Source organism: Carassius auratus, chromosome 48, assembly GCF_003368295.1.
Source record: "Carassius auratus strain Wakin chromosome 48, ASM336829v1, whole genome shotgun sequence".
NCBI lineage: Eukaryota > Metazoa > Chordata > Actinopteri > Cypriniformes > Cyprinidae > Carassius > Carassius auratus.
The window spans coordinates 981,055-998,487 of record NC_039290.1 but is presented as its reverse complement, the minus strand read 5'-3'; the positions used below and the strand labels follow the sequence as shown (position 1 = coordinate 998,487).

The following is a 17,433-nucleotide window of genomic DNA, read 5'->3' as shown; positions in this document are numbered from 1 at the left end:
TAAGGCATTGAACAGCTGTTTCCAAAATGGAGTGATCCCACAGCCAATCACACTCCGCCTGTTCTCTCACCAATAACAGCACTTCGCTTTGTTCACGCGGAGCTCCTCGCCTGATAAACCCGAACGCTGAACAGTAACTTTAAATAAATGACATCTTGAAATGTTTGTTTTAAGGGAGATTTATGGAAAGGAAAGCAAGTTTCCAGGCTGGAGTATGTAGGTAAGTGCTGAATACCCTTCCAAAATTACCATGGCAACCACAGTTTTCGCCAAAATTCCAACCTAGAGTGATTGTTCCTGTTATGAAACTGTGGTAAACTTGGCCACCATTGTCAGAAAAAATAAGCAAATTAAGCATGACGATTTCTGAAAGCTTTATGTTTTGAAGAAGATATTATTTGTATTGGCTGTAAGTAAGTTAGGGATTTTATGTTTTCGTGGATGGTGCTTGTGAACACACTATGAACTGATTCCTTTTTCCAGATGTAGGAGGACAGGAAGGAAGTGTGCTTGTGGAGTTTCTGTCAGATGGTGTATGTCTCCATCTTCTGGTGAACTTCATACCACACAGCGCTTCTTCAGCCAACCACAAACAACAGAATCTTTCCACTTAAAAAAAAAATTATAATCTTTATCGATTTTTTCTCAAACAGAAATAATAAAGTAGGCTATTTAAATAATAAGATATGGCTACAATACTGACATATGGTCTGACATTAACATAAGACTTGAAAATTAAGGAATAAATGTACTCAGTAAGACAAAAATTAAATTACATCCCTTGCTTAATGAAGCATTATGCTTAAGATAAGAAACCAGTTATGTATACAAGATGTATAGGTTAACGTCCATCTCAAGTATTTTGGCAAATGACAATATACAAACACAAATCGTGAACTTTATGTTGTCCACTTAACTTTAAAAGTAGTATGTAGTCCAGACATAAATTATACTGAGCTAACTCACCTCAGCGTAATATGCTGAAAATGTACCACTACTTGATGTCAAACAATTTCTAAAGCTTATCATGTAACTAACAATGACAAAGGTATTGTGTGTACAAAAATGTAACACACTTGCGAAAAGTCAAAGACATAAATTAGGAAAACAAAATATGTTAGAGATGTTCTGTAGACAAATCAGAAAGAAACATGGTCATTATTTTATACAGGATAAAATAAGCCTCTTCAATAAACAAATATCCAGCATCTAAATGGCTGTCTGTACTTCATATTTTAAACAGTCAGACTCATCCGGTGATCTGTGAATACATACTGTAGGTAGTCATAGATGTAGATGTCTGAAGGAGTCTTCTCTATGTGCGCCTGCTTGCTCTCCCTCAAACAGCATGGAATCTGGCAGAATGACGCCCTCCAGAGGATCAGGCTGACAGAACTCCACCACAAACTCTTCCTCGGCCTCCAGCGGCGTTCTGGACCAGGCAGACATGTCAAGTCTTCCAGCCACTCCTCCATACTCTTGCGGCAGTACAGATTGAGGAATGACTCGATGGAGAGAAGCCAAAACTGAGCCATGCAGGACATACTGTTGGGAGGAGACAGACTTGTATCAAATATTATTGTGTTAGAAATGTCTATGCGTAAATACCAGGATAAGTAGCTAGTTATTTGCCCTCTCTGCCATTTTCTCTTTCAGAAATGGCTTGATTATTGCAAAAATACCCTTGAAGATACGCGGCTCATTTATAATGTTTACAGCCTTTATTCTGATTTGGAAGCCTTCCTGAAACACAAAAGCAACGGTCAGTCAGTACTAAAAATCAACGACTTCATCGTAACGAATCACTGGGCTACTTTTGCATGGTCTTACCTGAAAAATACAGACAACTTTCTTTGCCAAAAGCGGTCCTGGATTAGAGGCTTGAGAGAGGCCAACTCTGGTATAATCCACCAGGAAAACAATTCCATTCACTTGGGTTTCCTCAAGCTGAATAAGCTTCTCTAATGTCAAACAGATAGCCCGAATGTTGTCCACAAATGGGTAATCATTAGGCCATTTACCTTAGAAAACAAAAGACATAATTTTTTATTTTCTTTATTGTTAACAGTATCACTGGGATAATATAGATATCAAAGCAGCAAGAAAGAGAAACTGTGATCATCTTTTCGTCTCAAACGAAAACCCAGATCTAGGACGTGCTTCACTGTGGAGGGCTTCAGGCCTTGAAACACCTCTGGCCAGGCTTTCCGGCTGGCATGATAATTGCTAGTGTGAATATCAATGTTTTGTTGGAAAAATGTAGATATTGCCAATACCATGTTCATATTTTATTTTATACAATGACAATGTCCAACTTCCTGGTGACTATTAAATGAAACTAATGATGATATTATTTTATACAGCATTTCCTACATACAGCAAGATCTTTTATGAAGAACAACTGTAAAAGGACTCCTGGTGGTACTTTGGTGTTCATGAAATACTTTAAATTATGAAGCCAGGCATGGTACTTTAAAATGCTGAATGATTTTTAAACGTGTAAAAGTTGATGCCCTTCATGTAAAACTGAACAGGAATCAAAAGAAATAAACAACCTGCCATCAGTTCCTTGTGCAGTGAAAACAAGCCGTTCTACCATTGGTTACTCTTTGTTATGTGATGTATGACGCTAGATGTTTCCCTCAAAGCTGAAGTGTGTAATTTTTTCTAAAGAAAAAATTGAGATATCCCAAATAAATATGCAGGTGCATTTATAAATAAGAAAACTGTAGTCTGATTTACCGTAAAATGTATACACTTTGGCCCTATGATCATACCAAAACATTGACAGCGCAACATTGGCTCAACCAATGGCATAGGTTTGGGGGCGGGATTATGCGGTTTTTCGGCCAATTGCAGCAGACACCATGAGTGTTTGGGGGAACCTATTTACAAATGCATTACAGGACAGGTAAGAAGTTATTTTTACATTAATTGAAAGAGGCATTGGTTTTGGTTATAAAAATCGACTTTTACTTTCCAAAGGCTGTTAACAGGCTACACTTTGTTACTTTCTGTCCCATGACCATAGGTATTCGAAACCGTTATGAAATATATATATATATATATATATATATATTAAAGTAACGTTATATCTTGAATGCGACTTGACAACATGTTTATTGAATTGGAGATGTGATTAACAAATCATTCAAAAACTGTCAATACTGGTTAGGCCTATATAATTCCCTGACAGATTTCTTAAGAGAAACTATCAGTTAGGCGCCTGCTTTATGAATTGTTTTATTGCCTGTTATCAGTGTTGAGAAGCACACACCTCCAGCACTAAAAAATCCTTGACCATTCTTTGCCACGTACACTCACTTTTATCATCTTGTTTTGATGCAGGTTTTACGGCTGGTGATGATTACGAGAAAAGTAGCCTGATCCAATACATGCCTGAAACTTGTCCAAATTCAAAACAAAAAAAAAACATTTAAGACTGGTTTAAGTTGGATTTAGGAGAGTATATAACAACTGTATCTCCCAAATAAAAAGGCTTATTGAACCTACTGAAATTATGGTGGATTCTGTCTAAAAATGCACAAATGATAACTATAGATATATGAATGGAAATAAACAACGGAACACTTTTATGTAAAAATATAGCCTTGACATTTAATATCAGTTCATATTGCAAGTTTGAAATAACCCTTCTCCTAGAAGGCAGTAATTGTAAAGGGGCAGTGAATGACCAATATGTAAAACTACATACGAGTGTGACATTCTCTTACTGTATGCATACATACACATCACTATCTAGTTACAAGGGGTTGAACAGGAAACACTTTTTTTTTATTATTATCCTAAAATCATGAATTAGAATAGACTAAATCCATTCATGAAAAAAAGGAAATCGTTATATTTACAATTTAAGTATGGCACATACAGAAAAATATGAAATTCACATATTCTTAGCATACATAAAATAATTACCAGCATTTTGGTAAATAACAATATTTCCAAGGCACAAAATGTTATGTATTCTATCAGGATATCATAAAAGTACTATAAGAGCCAGTGGCAAGCTGTTAAAATACTGTACACTAAAACAAACATCTGATCATAGTCAGGCCTGTTGTCAGGCCACTCAGATGGCTTCTTGTTTAGTGATGGTTGGTTGATGGATGGAGCTTAGTTGCTTGGGCACTGTGGCTATAACACCCTGAGCCATTTTGTAATGATCAGAACCTGAGGCCGTCGGGGGAGATGGGATTGGAGTTTCCGGAGTGGCTGTTTGTAAAAAGAGCAAGAAGATACATTAGTTCAAGGGTCCACATAGGGGTATTATGGAACCTTAAATAAACATAATTTGCATAGCATGAAAACATGCGAAAGAAACCATTGGTTGACATGAAGTAAGCACGCTTATGAAATTTCTGAAGGCATTAGGGTAGAAAAGCATTACAGTAGCCTGCTTTGACAAAATAAGCCTGATTAGTTTCTACGATTCTGGCAGGGATTACTCCAACACGTCTGTTTGTCCCTGACTACCTGGCTTTCTCATTTGAAGGACCTATATTTTCTGTTCAGTTCTCCATTATAACAAATTTTCAATCACGCAGTTCAAGAAGATAGTTTTACTTACACATCTGGCCATTGTGAATTGGAGTGGCCATGCTTGTGGTGACTATGACATTGTTACTGAGGTGCTCCTGGACCAGATGTGGGTGTAGAGAATGATGGGCATGAGGAGCTTCATTAGCTGAACCTGACAGAAAAAGAGAGTCATTAAATCTGTGATTTGGAAGATGGAACTTGTTTTTCCGTCTATATGATCTATGTAGGGTTTTTAAGAAAGTGGAGTGCCTTTTTTTTATCTCAGTCTTCAAGATTATGACAAGCTGTTCCTAGATTTTTTATCATGCATCTCAAGTATTGAACCTTTTGACAGCCATCCAAAGTTAAGGGTTATTTACATACAGTGCTGTCTAATAACCATGACTTTGCACTTGTCTACAAAGTTTCACTTCATCAACAGAAATCAGTTACCTCCTAGAAGCATCTCTTGTAGCAGGTTGTCTATCTTCGCCATTCCGAACAATTTAACAAACTGGATTTGCTCGATCATTTGCCAGGTGATGCTCTGCAGCGTCGGCAACAGAAGAAGTAGCTCGCCGAACCGCCCCCGCGAGTCAAATTGCCGGTCATTGATGTAGTCCTCTAAACTAACTTGAATTTGGTATCGCATACGTTTGATCTTGCTTGGGTCGCTTAAACCTTTGGCATCTATGTGAGAAAGACCATCACATTAGATCTGTTTGAAAACTCACTTGACATTCTGCGCTGTTTTGTCTCAGTTTTAGCGCAATTTATCTACCTGGATCGAAAAATACAATGGCCTTCAAGCAGGCATATTCATTGTCATCGATCTGGAGATCCTGGAAGGGAAGCACTAACTCGTCAAGGATCCTTATAGACACGCGGCTCACCTCCAATTCGGGACAGTTTCGTGGAATTATGTGATCATTACCTGCAAGAAACATGGAAAATTGTGAAGTAAAACATTAGTAAAAGCGCTTGAGTCCAGATGACTGTCATATCCACATTTCCGATGTGCTTTTAAACTCACCTAATTGTAAAATGTCCTTATACAGCATTGAACGTTTGGCAGCTCCTAGTAGCAGATGTTCTCCAGCATGAGCTCGCAGTAAAGCAACCTGAGACAGATAAACATGCCTAGGTTTGGTTAGAGTTATTTTAATAATCATATTAGCTGATTTTTTTTTTCACCATAAAATCAGGTCTGTGTTCAGGCCTGTATGTGCATGTGTGTATTCACGTGCATGTGTGTGTGAGAAGATGCAGTTTGAGACGCTCTCATGCACAGCTAAATCACTGATCAGTTATCATGCCTCGGTGCTCAGCATGTTAATGATTCTGAATGTCTCAAGAAGAGATTTCAAACCAGCTCATCATATTCTAACCTGAACCATCTAAATACATTAACCACCCAAACTGAAGATCTCTGAACTTTTTTTCCAACTGAGACAAAAATCTGGGCCAACTGATGCAAATATCTATGAAATGTACATAGAGGGAGTATTTTTTTCAGCTAAATAAGAGGTGCTTATCTTACCTGATCATCCAGGGGAAGGTCACAGAATGCTGGGATGTATTTAGCCCATTCAACCAGCACCAGGAGCTGCTGTTTCATAGACTCGCACACATCGGTTATAGTGGCTATCTTCTTTGTTCTGATGTCACCATTCAAGATAGAACTGGGTGATGAGATCTGCATAGTAGGATATGGGAGAATTGTATTATTTTATTAAATTATTTATTATGTGTAGTGTACACCTCCTAAATATGGTTATACATGCATAAACACACACATATGTATAGTAATGATTTAAATGTATAATCATGCTATAAATATAAATGATGCATTATATTTTAAAGGTAAATTTTGTAATTTCTGTGCCACTAGCTACACCTAGTAAAATTGGAGAAGTGTTGACTGTTTCCGAACAGGTTTCCAAAACTGCCACTGCTCAGATAGTCATGCTCAAACCAATTACAATTAAAGGCACAAAATGTAAGAACATTGTTATATATTTTGCAGACTTGTGTACTTATAATATCCCAAATGTTTCGAAGAATGTTTAAATCCAGAGAAATAAGCAATTTTAACAAGTGACATGGACTGTGTCCACAGTGTCATTGTGTCGCCTGCCAATGATGTCATAACCCCTCAATTTCCAGTTTTGTTTTGTAGAAAACATACGGAAACACCAAAGACGCTTTAAAATGTTTTAACAGTCCGATGACGACTGCACAGAGTAGCATTATAACAGAACTTTCAAACGTATCTAGTATAATAAACAACAAACTACGCTACCCGATCGTTGTTTATTTTGAATATGCGCCCTCTATTGGTGAAAAATTACATATTGTGCCTTTAAGCGTGTGTTGCAGTGTGGTTATAATTGGGTTGCTCAAACAAATAGGGCAGTGTGTTGCTAGCTGTGCCAAAGTGTTCAGAGGAACCAATCTAAGTCTGAGAATCAATTATGTTTTATTGTCTCTACATATTGAACTGGGGTAAGAGGACATATTTTAGAGATATTTTTTGAGACCATGTCACAATTCACCTTGTGGTTTGAACCTATATTTGAATCACACTGTTTACCTGTCTAGAAAGGACATCAGCTTGAATGAGTGCGTTTATGGAGGGTAAACTGCTGTCTTCATAGCTGGATCTTCTGGTGCTAATCCTGTCTCTCTCATTCTGCACAGCTGAGAATGAGAGGAACACCTTTAATTAGCAAATTAACATTACATTTATTACAAATACACATAGAAGATTCATTTTGACCAATACAGACAAAAACAGCTCTGAGTAATCCACTGAAACATACTCTTTCATCATCAGTAGCAGTGAATGTCATCCAGTTCTGACAACCAATTGAGATAGCAGAGATGAGGTATATTAGCTGACTTTGTGAGAGGGGGGAGTCCTCAAGGTTGTGCTTTTTTATCAGTGCGGAGTTATGATGGCTCTAAACTGTTTGTTCAGCATAAACCAGACATAGACCTCAGTGCATTGTTGAGTGAACATTAACAAAATGTCTCTTGCTAACTCTCTCCCTGCTGTTGCAACATCTCCCATTTGCGCCACCTCATCCCCTAATCTCCCAAACAGGGCAGGGAGTTTTAGTGTCTATTTTTTTTACTTCTTTAATATTATTATATGAATAAAAATCTCACAGCATGAGCAAGTACCTTCCTTCTTCATCCCAGCTCGAAAACATTTCTTTAGTCTGCAGTACCGGCACTGATTTCTCTTGTCTTTGTCCACTATGCACTGTCTGTTAAATCTGTATGGAAGCATAAAGAAGTCAGAGATTTACTTTGACGGTCGATGGAAACGTGCTCTTTTATGCAGAATTATTGCATTAGGTCTACATTGTTAGGCAAGGAGGTGTTTTTTTCTGACCTGCAGGAATACATGTGGTTTTTGCGTACGCTGCGTCTGAAGAACCCCTTGCATCCATCACAGCTGGAGGCTCCATAGTGCTTTCCTGTGGCCCGGTCCCCACAGATGGCACATAGGGTGCCGGCCCCTAAATGGTTGACAGCATTCATGTTGGCACTCTCAGCTGACGAGGAGTCTGAAATCATAAGGGATCTTGAATGTAGTGTCACAAGTGTTTTATTTTATTTATTCATTTTTTTAACTATTCTTTTTTTAAGCAAAAAAAAAAGCATAAGAAATAAGAGCTGCTTAAAATCAATAAATTAAGTATACTGTATGTGATGCTGTGAAGTACTACTTCTTTTTATGAATGATACTTAAATATCTGGGTTGCAGATCGAACCAGTTAGGTTCCTGATTCCAGACCAGTAGGGGAAATGTCATGGGGTGAAAAATACTCAAAAAAAGACATATTTACAGCGAAATCAATTGGCAATGAATCATCATCATGAACATGTGCTGGAAGGGCTGTTTGCTAAGTAATCAAGAAATGATTAGTATTAAACCTGTACAAAAGATACAACAATATCATCTTAGATTATATGAACTCTAATTAGTGCTCTTGATGCCCTACTTAACAATTTTTACACAATTATTTTTTTTTACAGTAACATATATGATTAATATGAGTCAGTTTGATTTGATTTTATGTTGACAATTTCACAAAAGATGTGAGAGTTGTTAAATGTTCATTATTCGTAAGAGCTAATCAAAGATAATTACATTAAAAGCCAAGCAATGATCAAAGGCAACAGTTTTTAAATGGCTCATCGGTGTGAGCGATTATGTGGTGATCATCTAAATGGAAAATAATACAACCGTTGTGCTTAGATGTGATTTAAACATTTTATAATTTAAATTTTTATTGGTTGTAATACTTCATAGTTACAAAAATTATAATAATTTAAATATAATATATATTATTCTCAATCTAACTAAAATGTAAAAACACTTACTGCTTTACCTAAATATAACTTTACCCTACATATTAGATTACTTTGTCAGGTTGATACTGGTTGGATATCAATTTGTTGCACAAAACCTAGACATGGGAGACTTAGCTGCGAAACATTTACATGACACCCTCTTTGCTCAGTAATCATTCATCCTGGTGTCAAACTTCTCTTGAAATACTATCCAAACAAGTCATTTTATCCCAAGCCACCTGTATGAGAACAAGCAAGAGGAAACGAATGAACCTCTTCTTCTTGTCGAGTACCATGTCTGCAGGACAAAGCCTGCTGTGCTTCTTATCTTCTCCTAAAAAAATATTTTGTATTGGTTTTTACAATCATTATTGGGTGTTCTGTGCAAAAGGTTACGAACTTGCCAATTGGCACTTAACTATAAGCCTATCAACCCTGTTAAACATCTGCCTCCCACGCTTGACCATATACACCAGCCTATATAAGTCACCAAAGGACTCAAAGTTCACTGCAGGTCTGAGCAGATGACTCACCTGTGCTCATCGCAAGCACTTGCATGTTTTCAAACTCCAGGGTGGTGTAGGCTGGGTCCAAGGCCTCGCTATAATCTGCCATCTCCATGTCTACTAGTGGTCTGGACAAACGCATTCTCAGCTACCTGATGCTGGGGTGAAAGACTTGTCCTCTCCACAACGTTTGGACACCCCTTCATAGGCCAAGCCCCTCCTCTTGGAGGGGTAGACACCTTTGAGTGACAGGGGCCATGTCCTTAAGCGCAAAGATGAGGCTTGCTGTGATTGACAGTCTGGGCCTCCTCCCAGAGCACGGCCCCATTCTGAAGTGGGATGGCTCTCATGTTAATGATTAAAGTGCTAAATCAGAGTTGTTGTTTTTTTTTTCAGAGACTAAGACAAACAGGGTTTTACTGTCTTATTTTTTGTCTCAATGCCCTAAATTTATTACTTGAAAAATATATCCAGTCTCAACACCATGCTTCCTATCTCAGTTTCCTAACAATGGCTTAACGGGTCATCATGAAAGATGACTGTCTGGGTCACTGTCTTGAGACATATGAGACAGTATGGAAAATAACTCATATTTGACTCTAATATATAAGATAGAAAGTAAGTGGTCCACATTTCAACATGCAAAGTACGCGTTTGCTAAATCTCTGTTAATTCTAGCACAATAAACAACAGCAATAACTCACACAGTGTAAAATTTGTGGCCTTTATGTAAAAGAGCTCATTGTTCTGTTGAACATTCTGCATGTGCACGCAATGCACAACTAGGTTACAGCTGTACAGAAGAGATTGTTTACTTCTCATCAAAACTAACATTTGGAAGGCAGTAAAATATCTTAATTCACAATTAACAAAGGCAGCTGTGTTTGCCAGAAGTTCACTGTTAAAAAAAAAAAACCTTAACAGTATTGTTTCTGGGACATTTTAATGTAATATGTCTACAAAAATGAGTAGTTAGTAAATTGTTTGGTTAACAGTCAGTAAATACTTTTTTTTAACATTACTTTGTTACATTACATATTATTTTATTCCTTCTCCATTAAAATGTCTAACATTTGTACAGTTTGGTGACCTTTTATTGTCTACACACACTGGCATTCAAGACTTGGAATTCAAACTACATTCTTAAGAATAAAGTTTCTTTATTGGCATCTATGGTTCCATTAGGAACCTTAACATTCATGGTTCCTTTCCTTTGCACAAAAGATTATTTTCTTTTTCACACTCAGAAGAAAATTGTTCTCTGAATAACTATTTACCAAAACGGTTCTTCTGTGGCATCATTGTGAAACCCCCTTTTGCAAACTTAAATGTTTAAGAGTGTGATTCTGCAAAGATAGTTTCTAAATGACCTTGAGAAAAGGAAAAACCTGAGGTGATCATCTGTGTACATAATGCTGAATTTGTACAACAATCTATGTTTTCCTAACTCTTTTTGTAGAGGATAAAACTATTTGTTACTCAAACAGGAAAATTTGATGTTACAGTTAAGCAAATACCAACTTCAGGTACCTACGAATCAGGGCCAGGGCAAACAGACAAAATATATTTGAAGAGTAGAAAGCAACAGAACAAACCATGGGTCATCGTTCCTTAGTTCAGACCTGCCATGAGCCTGTAATATCTCAATCTCATGTCTACCTGAACTTCTGTAGCTATACTGTCAGAGTGAACAACCTAATTATCATTTTGTGTGCTGTGCATTACAAAGCATACATAAATACACCGCAAAAAAAACTAAATCTTAATCTGTATTTAGTATGTTTTTGTACATTTAAAAAAAAAATGACTAGAAAACAATTGTGTTGTTTTCATAGAGTAGAAATTTGAGAAACAAGAAATTATTGCCGCTGAGATATTAAACACTGTTTAATATCTGTATGGTACATCCCACCTGACCATCTCTGTGGACTAAAAGTGCTGAGCTGGTTTTAAACCGGCTGGAAAAAACCTAAACTTACAAGAAAGCTGGTTTTGAATACATTAGACACTTGCATATTTATAGAGTTATTAAAAAAATAAAAAGGCAAGAGTGAATTATGTTCACAAGAAGAAATGTTAGCAACTTGTTAGCTCTAACAGGATGATGTTTAACTGGTAGATCTCAAAATAAATCTACAAGATGTTGCAGACTTTGTAGCCTATAGATCAGGAGCGCTTATTAGTCTTCCTTATGTCTGTGTGAGATGACTTCACTTCTCTAGCAGTTAACCTGAGTAATGACAATCAGTGTACAGGAATGACTCACAATGAACAAATCTTATCGGAGTCACCAATAAATTCCTTATTGCAGCACACATCTCCATGTTTCTGTTAACTAAGTAATGACCTCTATAAAGTGTAATCTGTAAAGTTATGGCCCTTTCTCACATACACCTCAGCGATCAGAGCAGGCAGCCGTAGATAACTACATTAGATCATTGCCTCACATGACCAAAAGCCTCTTGTTGAACAGACCTATTTAACAGATATGCATCTGTAAAATGTGATGATGTGGAATAAGAAGACAGTTAGTTTATCGATTTATTCATCAAGTGGTATTTGTATGCCACTCATGTACTTCTATTAACATGGCAGGCCATGGGTGTAAATTAATTATTTGATTTGAAATCAGGATATTTAGAATTTTGAGTATAATATGTATGATTGATTTTAAGCTTTATAGTGTAGTAGAGTTTAATGTAAGTTAAATGACCGCATATTAATTGACAGACTGAACTGAATATGTCCTTTTGTTAAAGTTACTTGAACGTTCTCTCTTACATTTCATTTCCATTTCATTATTAATTATAATTTTTTATAGTATTAATCTTCATGTTGATTTATTAAAATCTGTTATGCACCAACTGATATGCAGTGAATTATCCAGCACTGTCTTTGTTGTTGTTTTTATTAAATAACATTCAAGTCACCTGTAATACTTATGCATACAGTATGTAATGTTTTTACACACTCCTACCACTCATTTCTCCTCCCCTTAAGCACCTGCTTCTAACTGTATCAGTGATGGCACAGAGACTGAACCCTTAGACCAGACTAATACAACAAACTCAAAGCAACTCTCTCACTATCTGAAAATAACCTGCATCAAACGGTCTAAATTTTCCACCGTTATCTGATCAGCGTTTACACATGCACTGCAGCATGGTGCAATCGTACTTTGAGTCTCATCACAGAAGACAACATGACACATGAGCACATGTCCTTCTCTGATCGTCTTCTCTGAGTGATATGAAGCAGCAATGTCATGTCCTATAATCAGTCACCCATACCGCCTGCCTGGGGCTAAAAGTCAGAGGGTTGATGTAACTCCTCTGCCTATTTTCCCCTTTGAAACTTCAAACTCCAGTTTGTGAACAAAGTCCTGTCTATCTCCACAATAAGGATCTCCGACCACTGACCAAACTCCATTTGTAACCACTGCCTATTTGTACTTTCTCTCCAATGACTCTTTTTCATTTCACCTGTCTGACCAAATGGGAATAACAAGTAGCACTCCAAAGGTGGATGTGAAATACACATGTTGTGGGAACCGGTGGCCTACATGGAGTAACACGCTCTTGGAGTACTCGGGGATATGTGCTTTACATGGGAATATGAGTGTTTTGCTTTCTTTTGATTTTGAATATTTAATAAGAATGGGAGAAGACAGCAGGAATATGCTTACTAAAGCACATTCAAGGCCAGCAGAAAAGCCTCTGTGGACTGACTGGAATAGATGGCACAGATATGTGAGTATGGTGACATAGTGAACACACAAGGGATTGTCAACAGATTGGTTGCAACCTGCAGACCACGCAGCTCATGCCCTTTGGGGGAAAAATATTTACTTTTGCTTAATAGAAATTACATTTTTTGCATATATTGTTTATTTGTAATTTAAAACTATTGTATTTTTATTATTTCCCTCATATATGACTGCTGAAGTGTATCTGTCCATGTTGAAGTGTGAAGGGGCTGGATAATGCCCCTCCCCTCTGTCTAAGTTTTTTTTGTGTGTGTGTGTGTGTGGTCTCATAAGGCTGTGGTGCTTTTAAAAGGCCAATCGAGTGTAAATCAATGGTCAGATGCTACATATTTCAAGCAGTTAGGGCATTTTCATTCGGTTTTGTCTTTGATAGTTTATATTCAACTTTAATTCAAACATTTTAGTCAGCTGATGATAATAACAAAACTCATCCTGAGAATAAATCAGAAAGAATTTAAGTATTTGCCAATCAAACTCTTTCAGCACCAGGAAGCTGAGAAACATGCCATGTGATCTGTTGCTTTGACAAAAAATGTCAGGATTGTTATGTTTTTAATACATATCTCAGGTGCAAAAGAAAAATCTGTGATATCTGCCAAGATGCAATTTATGATGTTGTTAGTGGTTTTATGATGGATACTTAAGTTAAAACCTAAAGCCTTATGAGGAGTGAACAGATTTTCAGAACAACTAGGATTTCACTTTCTTGTAACCTCATTTAAATTGCATTTTAAATGTCAATATTTTTGAGATTTCTATTAATATTTACTTCGTTATTAATAAAATATTTTTTTTAATTTTAATTTCCAATTTAAGTTTTAGACTTTATATATATATATATATATATATATATATATATATATATATATATATATATATATATATATATATATATATTAATTTCAAGTAATTAAATTTTATTTTATTTTTTTATGTTTTTTATATTAGTTTCAGTTTTAGTTACCTATAATGGCCCTGGATACTTTGTCTTTTTAGCAGTGTGTTCTATTTTAAAAGAGATACTATAGAACTCAAAGCAAAGCCATTTTCTTAAGGGGCACCAGAGACAAAACCATCCTCCTCCGTAACGATTAACAGAGACAGTTATCTATGAAGTTCCCATAGTCCTCACCCATCACGGTATTTGTAGTCTAGGTAATCATAAACCCCTAGGGCCTAATATTGCACAGCCTCCATAAAGTGGTTTAAAACACAAAATCATTGGGTAATAATATGTTTGACAAAAAAGAGTCACATTTAGCCAACCTTTGCTGTTACTTTCTGCTTATCTCTGTCTATGTCATGCTTTTCATCAGAAACATGATAGAGTCACTGATAGGATTTTGTCCTGATGGTTTGCCTGCTTGTTTATAAAATGGACACAGCTTTATGGGATTACATACTATATGACAAATTGCGCTACTGAAATGATCAAGCTTCTTTGTTACTTTAATCACGTTGCAAAAGCTCAAGTAGCTGCGTGCACATCACGCAAGTAAACAATTGCATCAGTAAACATTTAGAGCAATGCTCTTTGTAAATCAATCACATCTTCTGATAAAACAGTTTCAATGATTAACTGTTTTTCTGCCTGATGACCCAATCATATTTGCAGGCTGAGTGATGCTGCGTGCATGGACAGTTATCACTCACTTGTTATCATAAATCAATTACATTTTCATCACAGTGTACAGATCACAAGAACATTTTACCCAAACAAGTTTAACTTTACCCCAGTTTATCAAAGCTAAAGAGTCATATGGCTAATTCATTTTTAATAATAAGTTAACGTTCTGGGCTTGGTGTACTTTTACTCATTTGTGCTGTTTGGAGTCATTTTCCTGCCGTTTTAATATATATTGATTGTAATGTTTTAGTGGTGTAATCATTATTTAACCACTTTAATGATACTATGGAAATTCAGTACAAGAAATCTATGGAAGCCTTTTTTTTCCATGTTGTATAATAATCTTTGATGATGCTATTATTTCTGTGTTGATATATCACATTTAGACAGTTGGATCATTTATTTTCATATTAGTATACTGTATATAAAAAAAGTTTTATGTTTTTACATACATTCAGAGTCAGATATTATGGACATGTAGAGTAAGTTCCAAATGAATGAATATTTGAAAATCTTGGTTTGTATGTAAATAAAGAACAATTAAGAATTTAGCAAAATGTAAAACAAATGATGATGTAAAAATGATGTAAAAAATTTAGTTCACTAATACAATAAAGAATTCTTTATATTCATATTTTCAGTTTTCATTTTAATTTGAATGTTTTTAGTAATTTTGTTGTATTTTGTCAATTTTAATTAGTTTTTGTTTTTTAAATCTATAGCTATATATATATATATATATAGAGAGAGAGAGAGAGAGAGAGAAAGATGCCCCAATATTGTTAGTGTGCACAGTTACCGTCAAGTACACTATTACTATTCTTCAGCTCCTCTTTGTGGACAAAGCTTGCAGTTACATCAGCAAGGTTCCCACAGCCTTGGGCCCTTACTGTGCAGAACCACACAGGCTTCATCAATTGTCGATTGAAATCCCCCCAAAATATCAGGTCAGCAGTGATTTAAATAAGCAGTCTGTTTTAATATACAACCATAACAGCAATTGTGACATAAAGAACTAAAACCGAAACCTTTTTTTTTTTGTACTCTCTGACCATAAACCTCTAGATCTGAACGAGTCAAATATTCTGCACATGACCACTTTGAGGACATCTGAACAACTTTTAACTTTAAATTGTTTTATAATGATCCAGTATGTCATCTTCATTGTTCTAATAGGTGTAATATCTGCCCAAATTATGCCTGTATTATTTGTAAACTCCTTTGCACTATATGTTTTATCTTGTCAAATAGAAGTCACACATATTTTTGGTGAAATGTGCACTCTAATTAGGATGTAAGCTAATTTTCATAATCTACCTCACAAACCTTCAGCCACAACTGTACTAAAATAGGCAGTGAATCTGCCGGTCCCTGTACCTGGTGTGCTGCTGAAGTGGCCCGTGCCATGTCCTTTCATACATCCTGCACTGGTCTGTGGTCCTGAGAGCTAGCAGGGACCCCCGCTCCTGCAACCCTCCTCCACACAATGACCTATCCATTCAGGTCCTCAGTGTCTCTGTGAGTGTGTGAGGGAGCCAGTGTTCTCACACACGCTGACCGGCAGCTTGACCTAATCCCTTAATGCCTGTCACAATGTGATTTGATTGGGGCTTGAGCGCATGGCCTAATAGTGTCAAGTGTAGAACTAATAATTCATATCTGGCACTTCTATTTCCCGAGGCCCCTGGATTCTCCCTCAAATGGATAGGAAACATTAGGCTGTCATTTTGATGAGTGTGACACCAGTGTTTAATCAGTGAAGATGCATCTGAATTGAATAGCTTTCTGGTGCTGAGGAGAGAATTGTACTGAGACATCATTCAAGAGACATCACTTAAAGCGTTAATTCAGCCAAAAATGAAAATTAAGCCATACATTATTCGCCCTGAAGTCATCCTAGGTTTATGCCTAAAAGACTTTCTTCCTTCAGACGAATTCAGTTGTAGTTATTAAAAAAATTGTCTTTGATCTTTCAAGCCGTTTGATGCCACTCGTCAGGTGTTGCCCTCCATCGGTCCATGAGAAGTTTTGTGAGAAAATATCCATATTCAAAACATAAAATCATTTTTATTTAGCTTTGCACTCACAGTTGTAAAACGGAAGCATATTCGGGGGTATGACATCCGGGGGTATGGTCAGCTTTCCGGAGCCGTGTGAAACACTTTTTTTCAGTGGATGCGCTTTATATTAAACGTATCATGGAACGATGGAGTGCAACACCCGCTAATTGCAATGGCTCCTATAACAAGCTCGAGAAATTAAAGCGGCAGACGCACATGCGCTTAGAATAAACAGATGATATTGTTCGCTGGAGTGGAAGCTAATATCGTTTTCTTTATAGTTATCGTTCTTGGTGTGAACGGGGCTTTACAGTAACAGTATGAACTGTTGGAGAGTGCTAGTATCCAAATAGCTTTTTAGCAGACTTGTTTGGGTGCCAGTCTTGTAGATACCATTCAAAGGTACAGGCTTGGTAAGGTTTTTTAAAATGTTTTTGAAAGAAGTCACCTTTAAGGCTCAACATTTCTTTGTATTCCAGAATACATTTCAGACAGTAAAATTATAAAATATTATTTCAATTCAGTTCAATTTCAGTTCTTTATATTAATATATGTTTTTTTTTTTCAGTA

General features: G+C 36.4%; 1 protein-coding gene and 1 long non-coding RNA gene across 3 annotated transcripts in view; both read right to left on the bottom strand.

Moving 5' to 3' along the window:
* Positions 1–3,595: 3,595 nt before the first annotated feature.
* On the bottom strand, positions 3,596–9,639 carry LOC113065437 (hepatocyte nuclear factor 4-alpha-like). 2 transcript variants are annotated; one of them, XM_026236668.1, is made up of 10 exons: positions 9,438–9,639; positions 7,940–8,114; positions 7,711–7,820; positions 7,133–7,239; positions 6,080–6,235; positions 5,573–5,660; positions 5,321–5,473; positions 4,993–5,229; positions 4,589–4,711; positions 3,596–4,233 (listed from the first exon to the last, which is right to left on the bottom strand). In XM_026236668.1, the coding sequence occupies exons 1-10, from the start codon at positions 9,550–9,552 to the stop codon at positions 4,091–4,093; spliced, it is 1,407 nt and encodes a 468-aa protein (XP_026092453.1). In that variant the 5' UTR covers positions 9,553–9,639; the 3' UTR covers positions 3,596–4,090. The 2 variants fall into 2 exon arrangements, with proteins under 2 accessions (XP_026092453.1, XP_026092454.1); XM_026236669.1 differs by having other exon boundaries at positions 7,726–7,820; positions 9,438–9,636.
* Positions 9,640–10,669: 1,030 nt separating this feature from the next.
* Positions 10,670–17,433, bottom strand: part of LOC113065436 (uncharacterized) — a 16,880-nt gene continuing 10,116 nt past the window's right edge. The window contains exon 3 of the long non-coding RNA XR_003279022.1: positions 10,670–10,679. This is a non-coding gene — a long non-coding RNA (uncharacterized LOC113065436). The remainder of the gene's footprint in view (positions 10,680–17,433) is intronic.

Bases quoted from the DNA above. Each gene is read 5' to 3' on its own strand.
- LOC113065437 (XM_026236668.1), bottom strand. From the start codon at position 9,552: ATGCGTTTGTCCAGACCACTAGTAGACATGGAGATGGCAGATTATAGC. The intron at 8,115-9,437 runs GTGAGTCATCTG...TTATGATTTCAG, and splicing joins AGTGCTTGCGATGAGCACAG to ACTCCTCGTCAGCTGAGAGT. The intron at 4,712-4,992 runs GTAACTGATTTC...TTTTTCTGTCAG, and splicing joins ACAAGAGATGCTTCTAGGAG to GTTCAGCTAATGAAGCTCCT.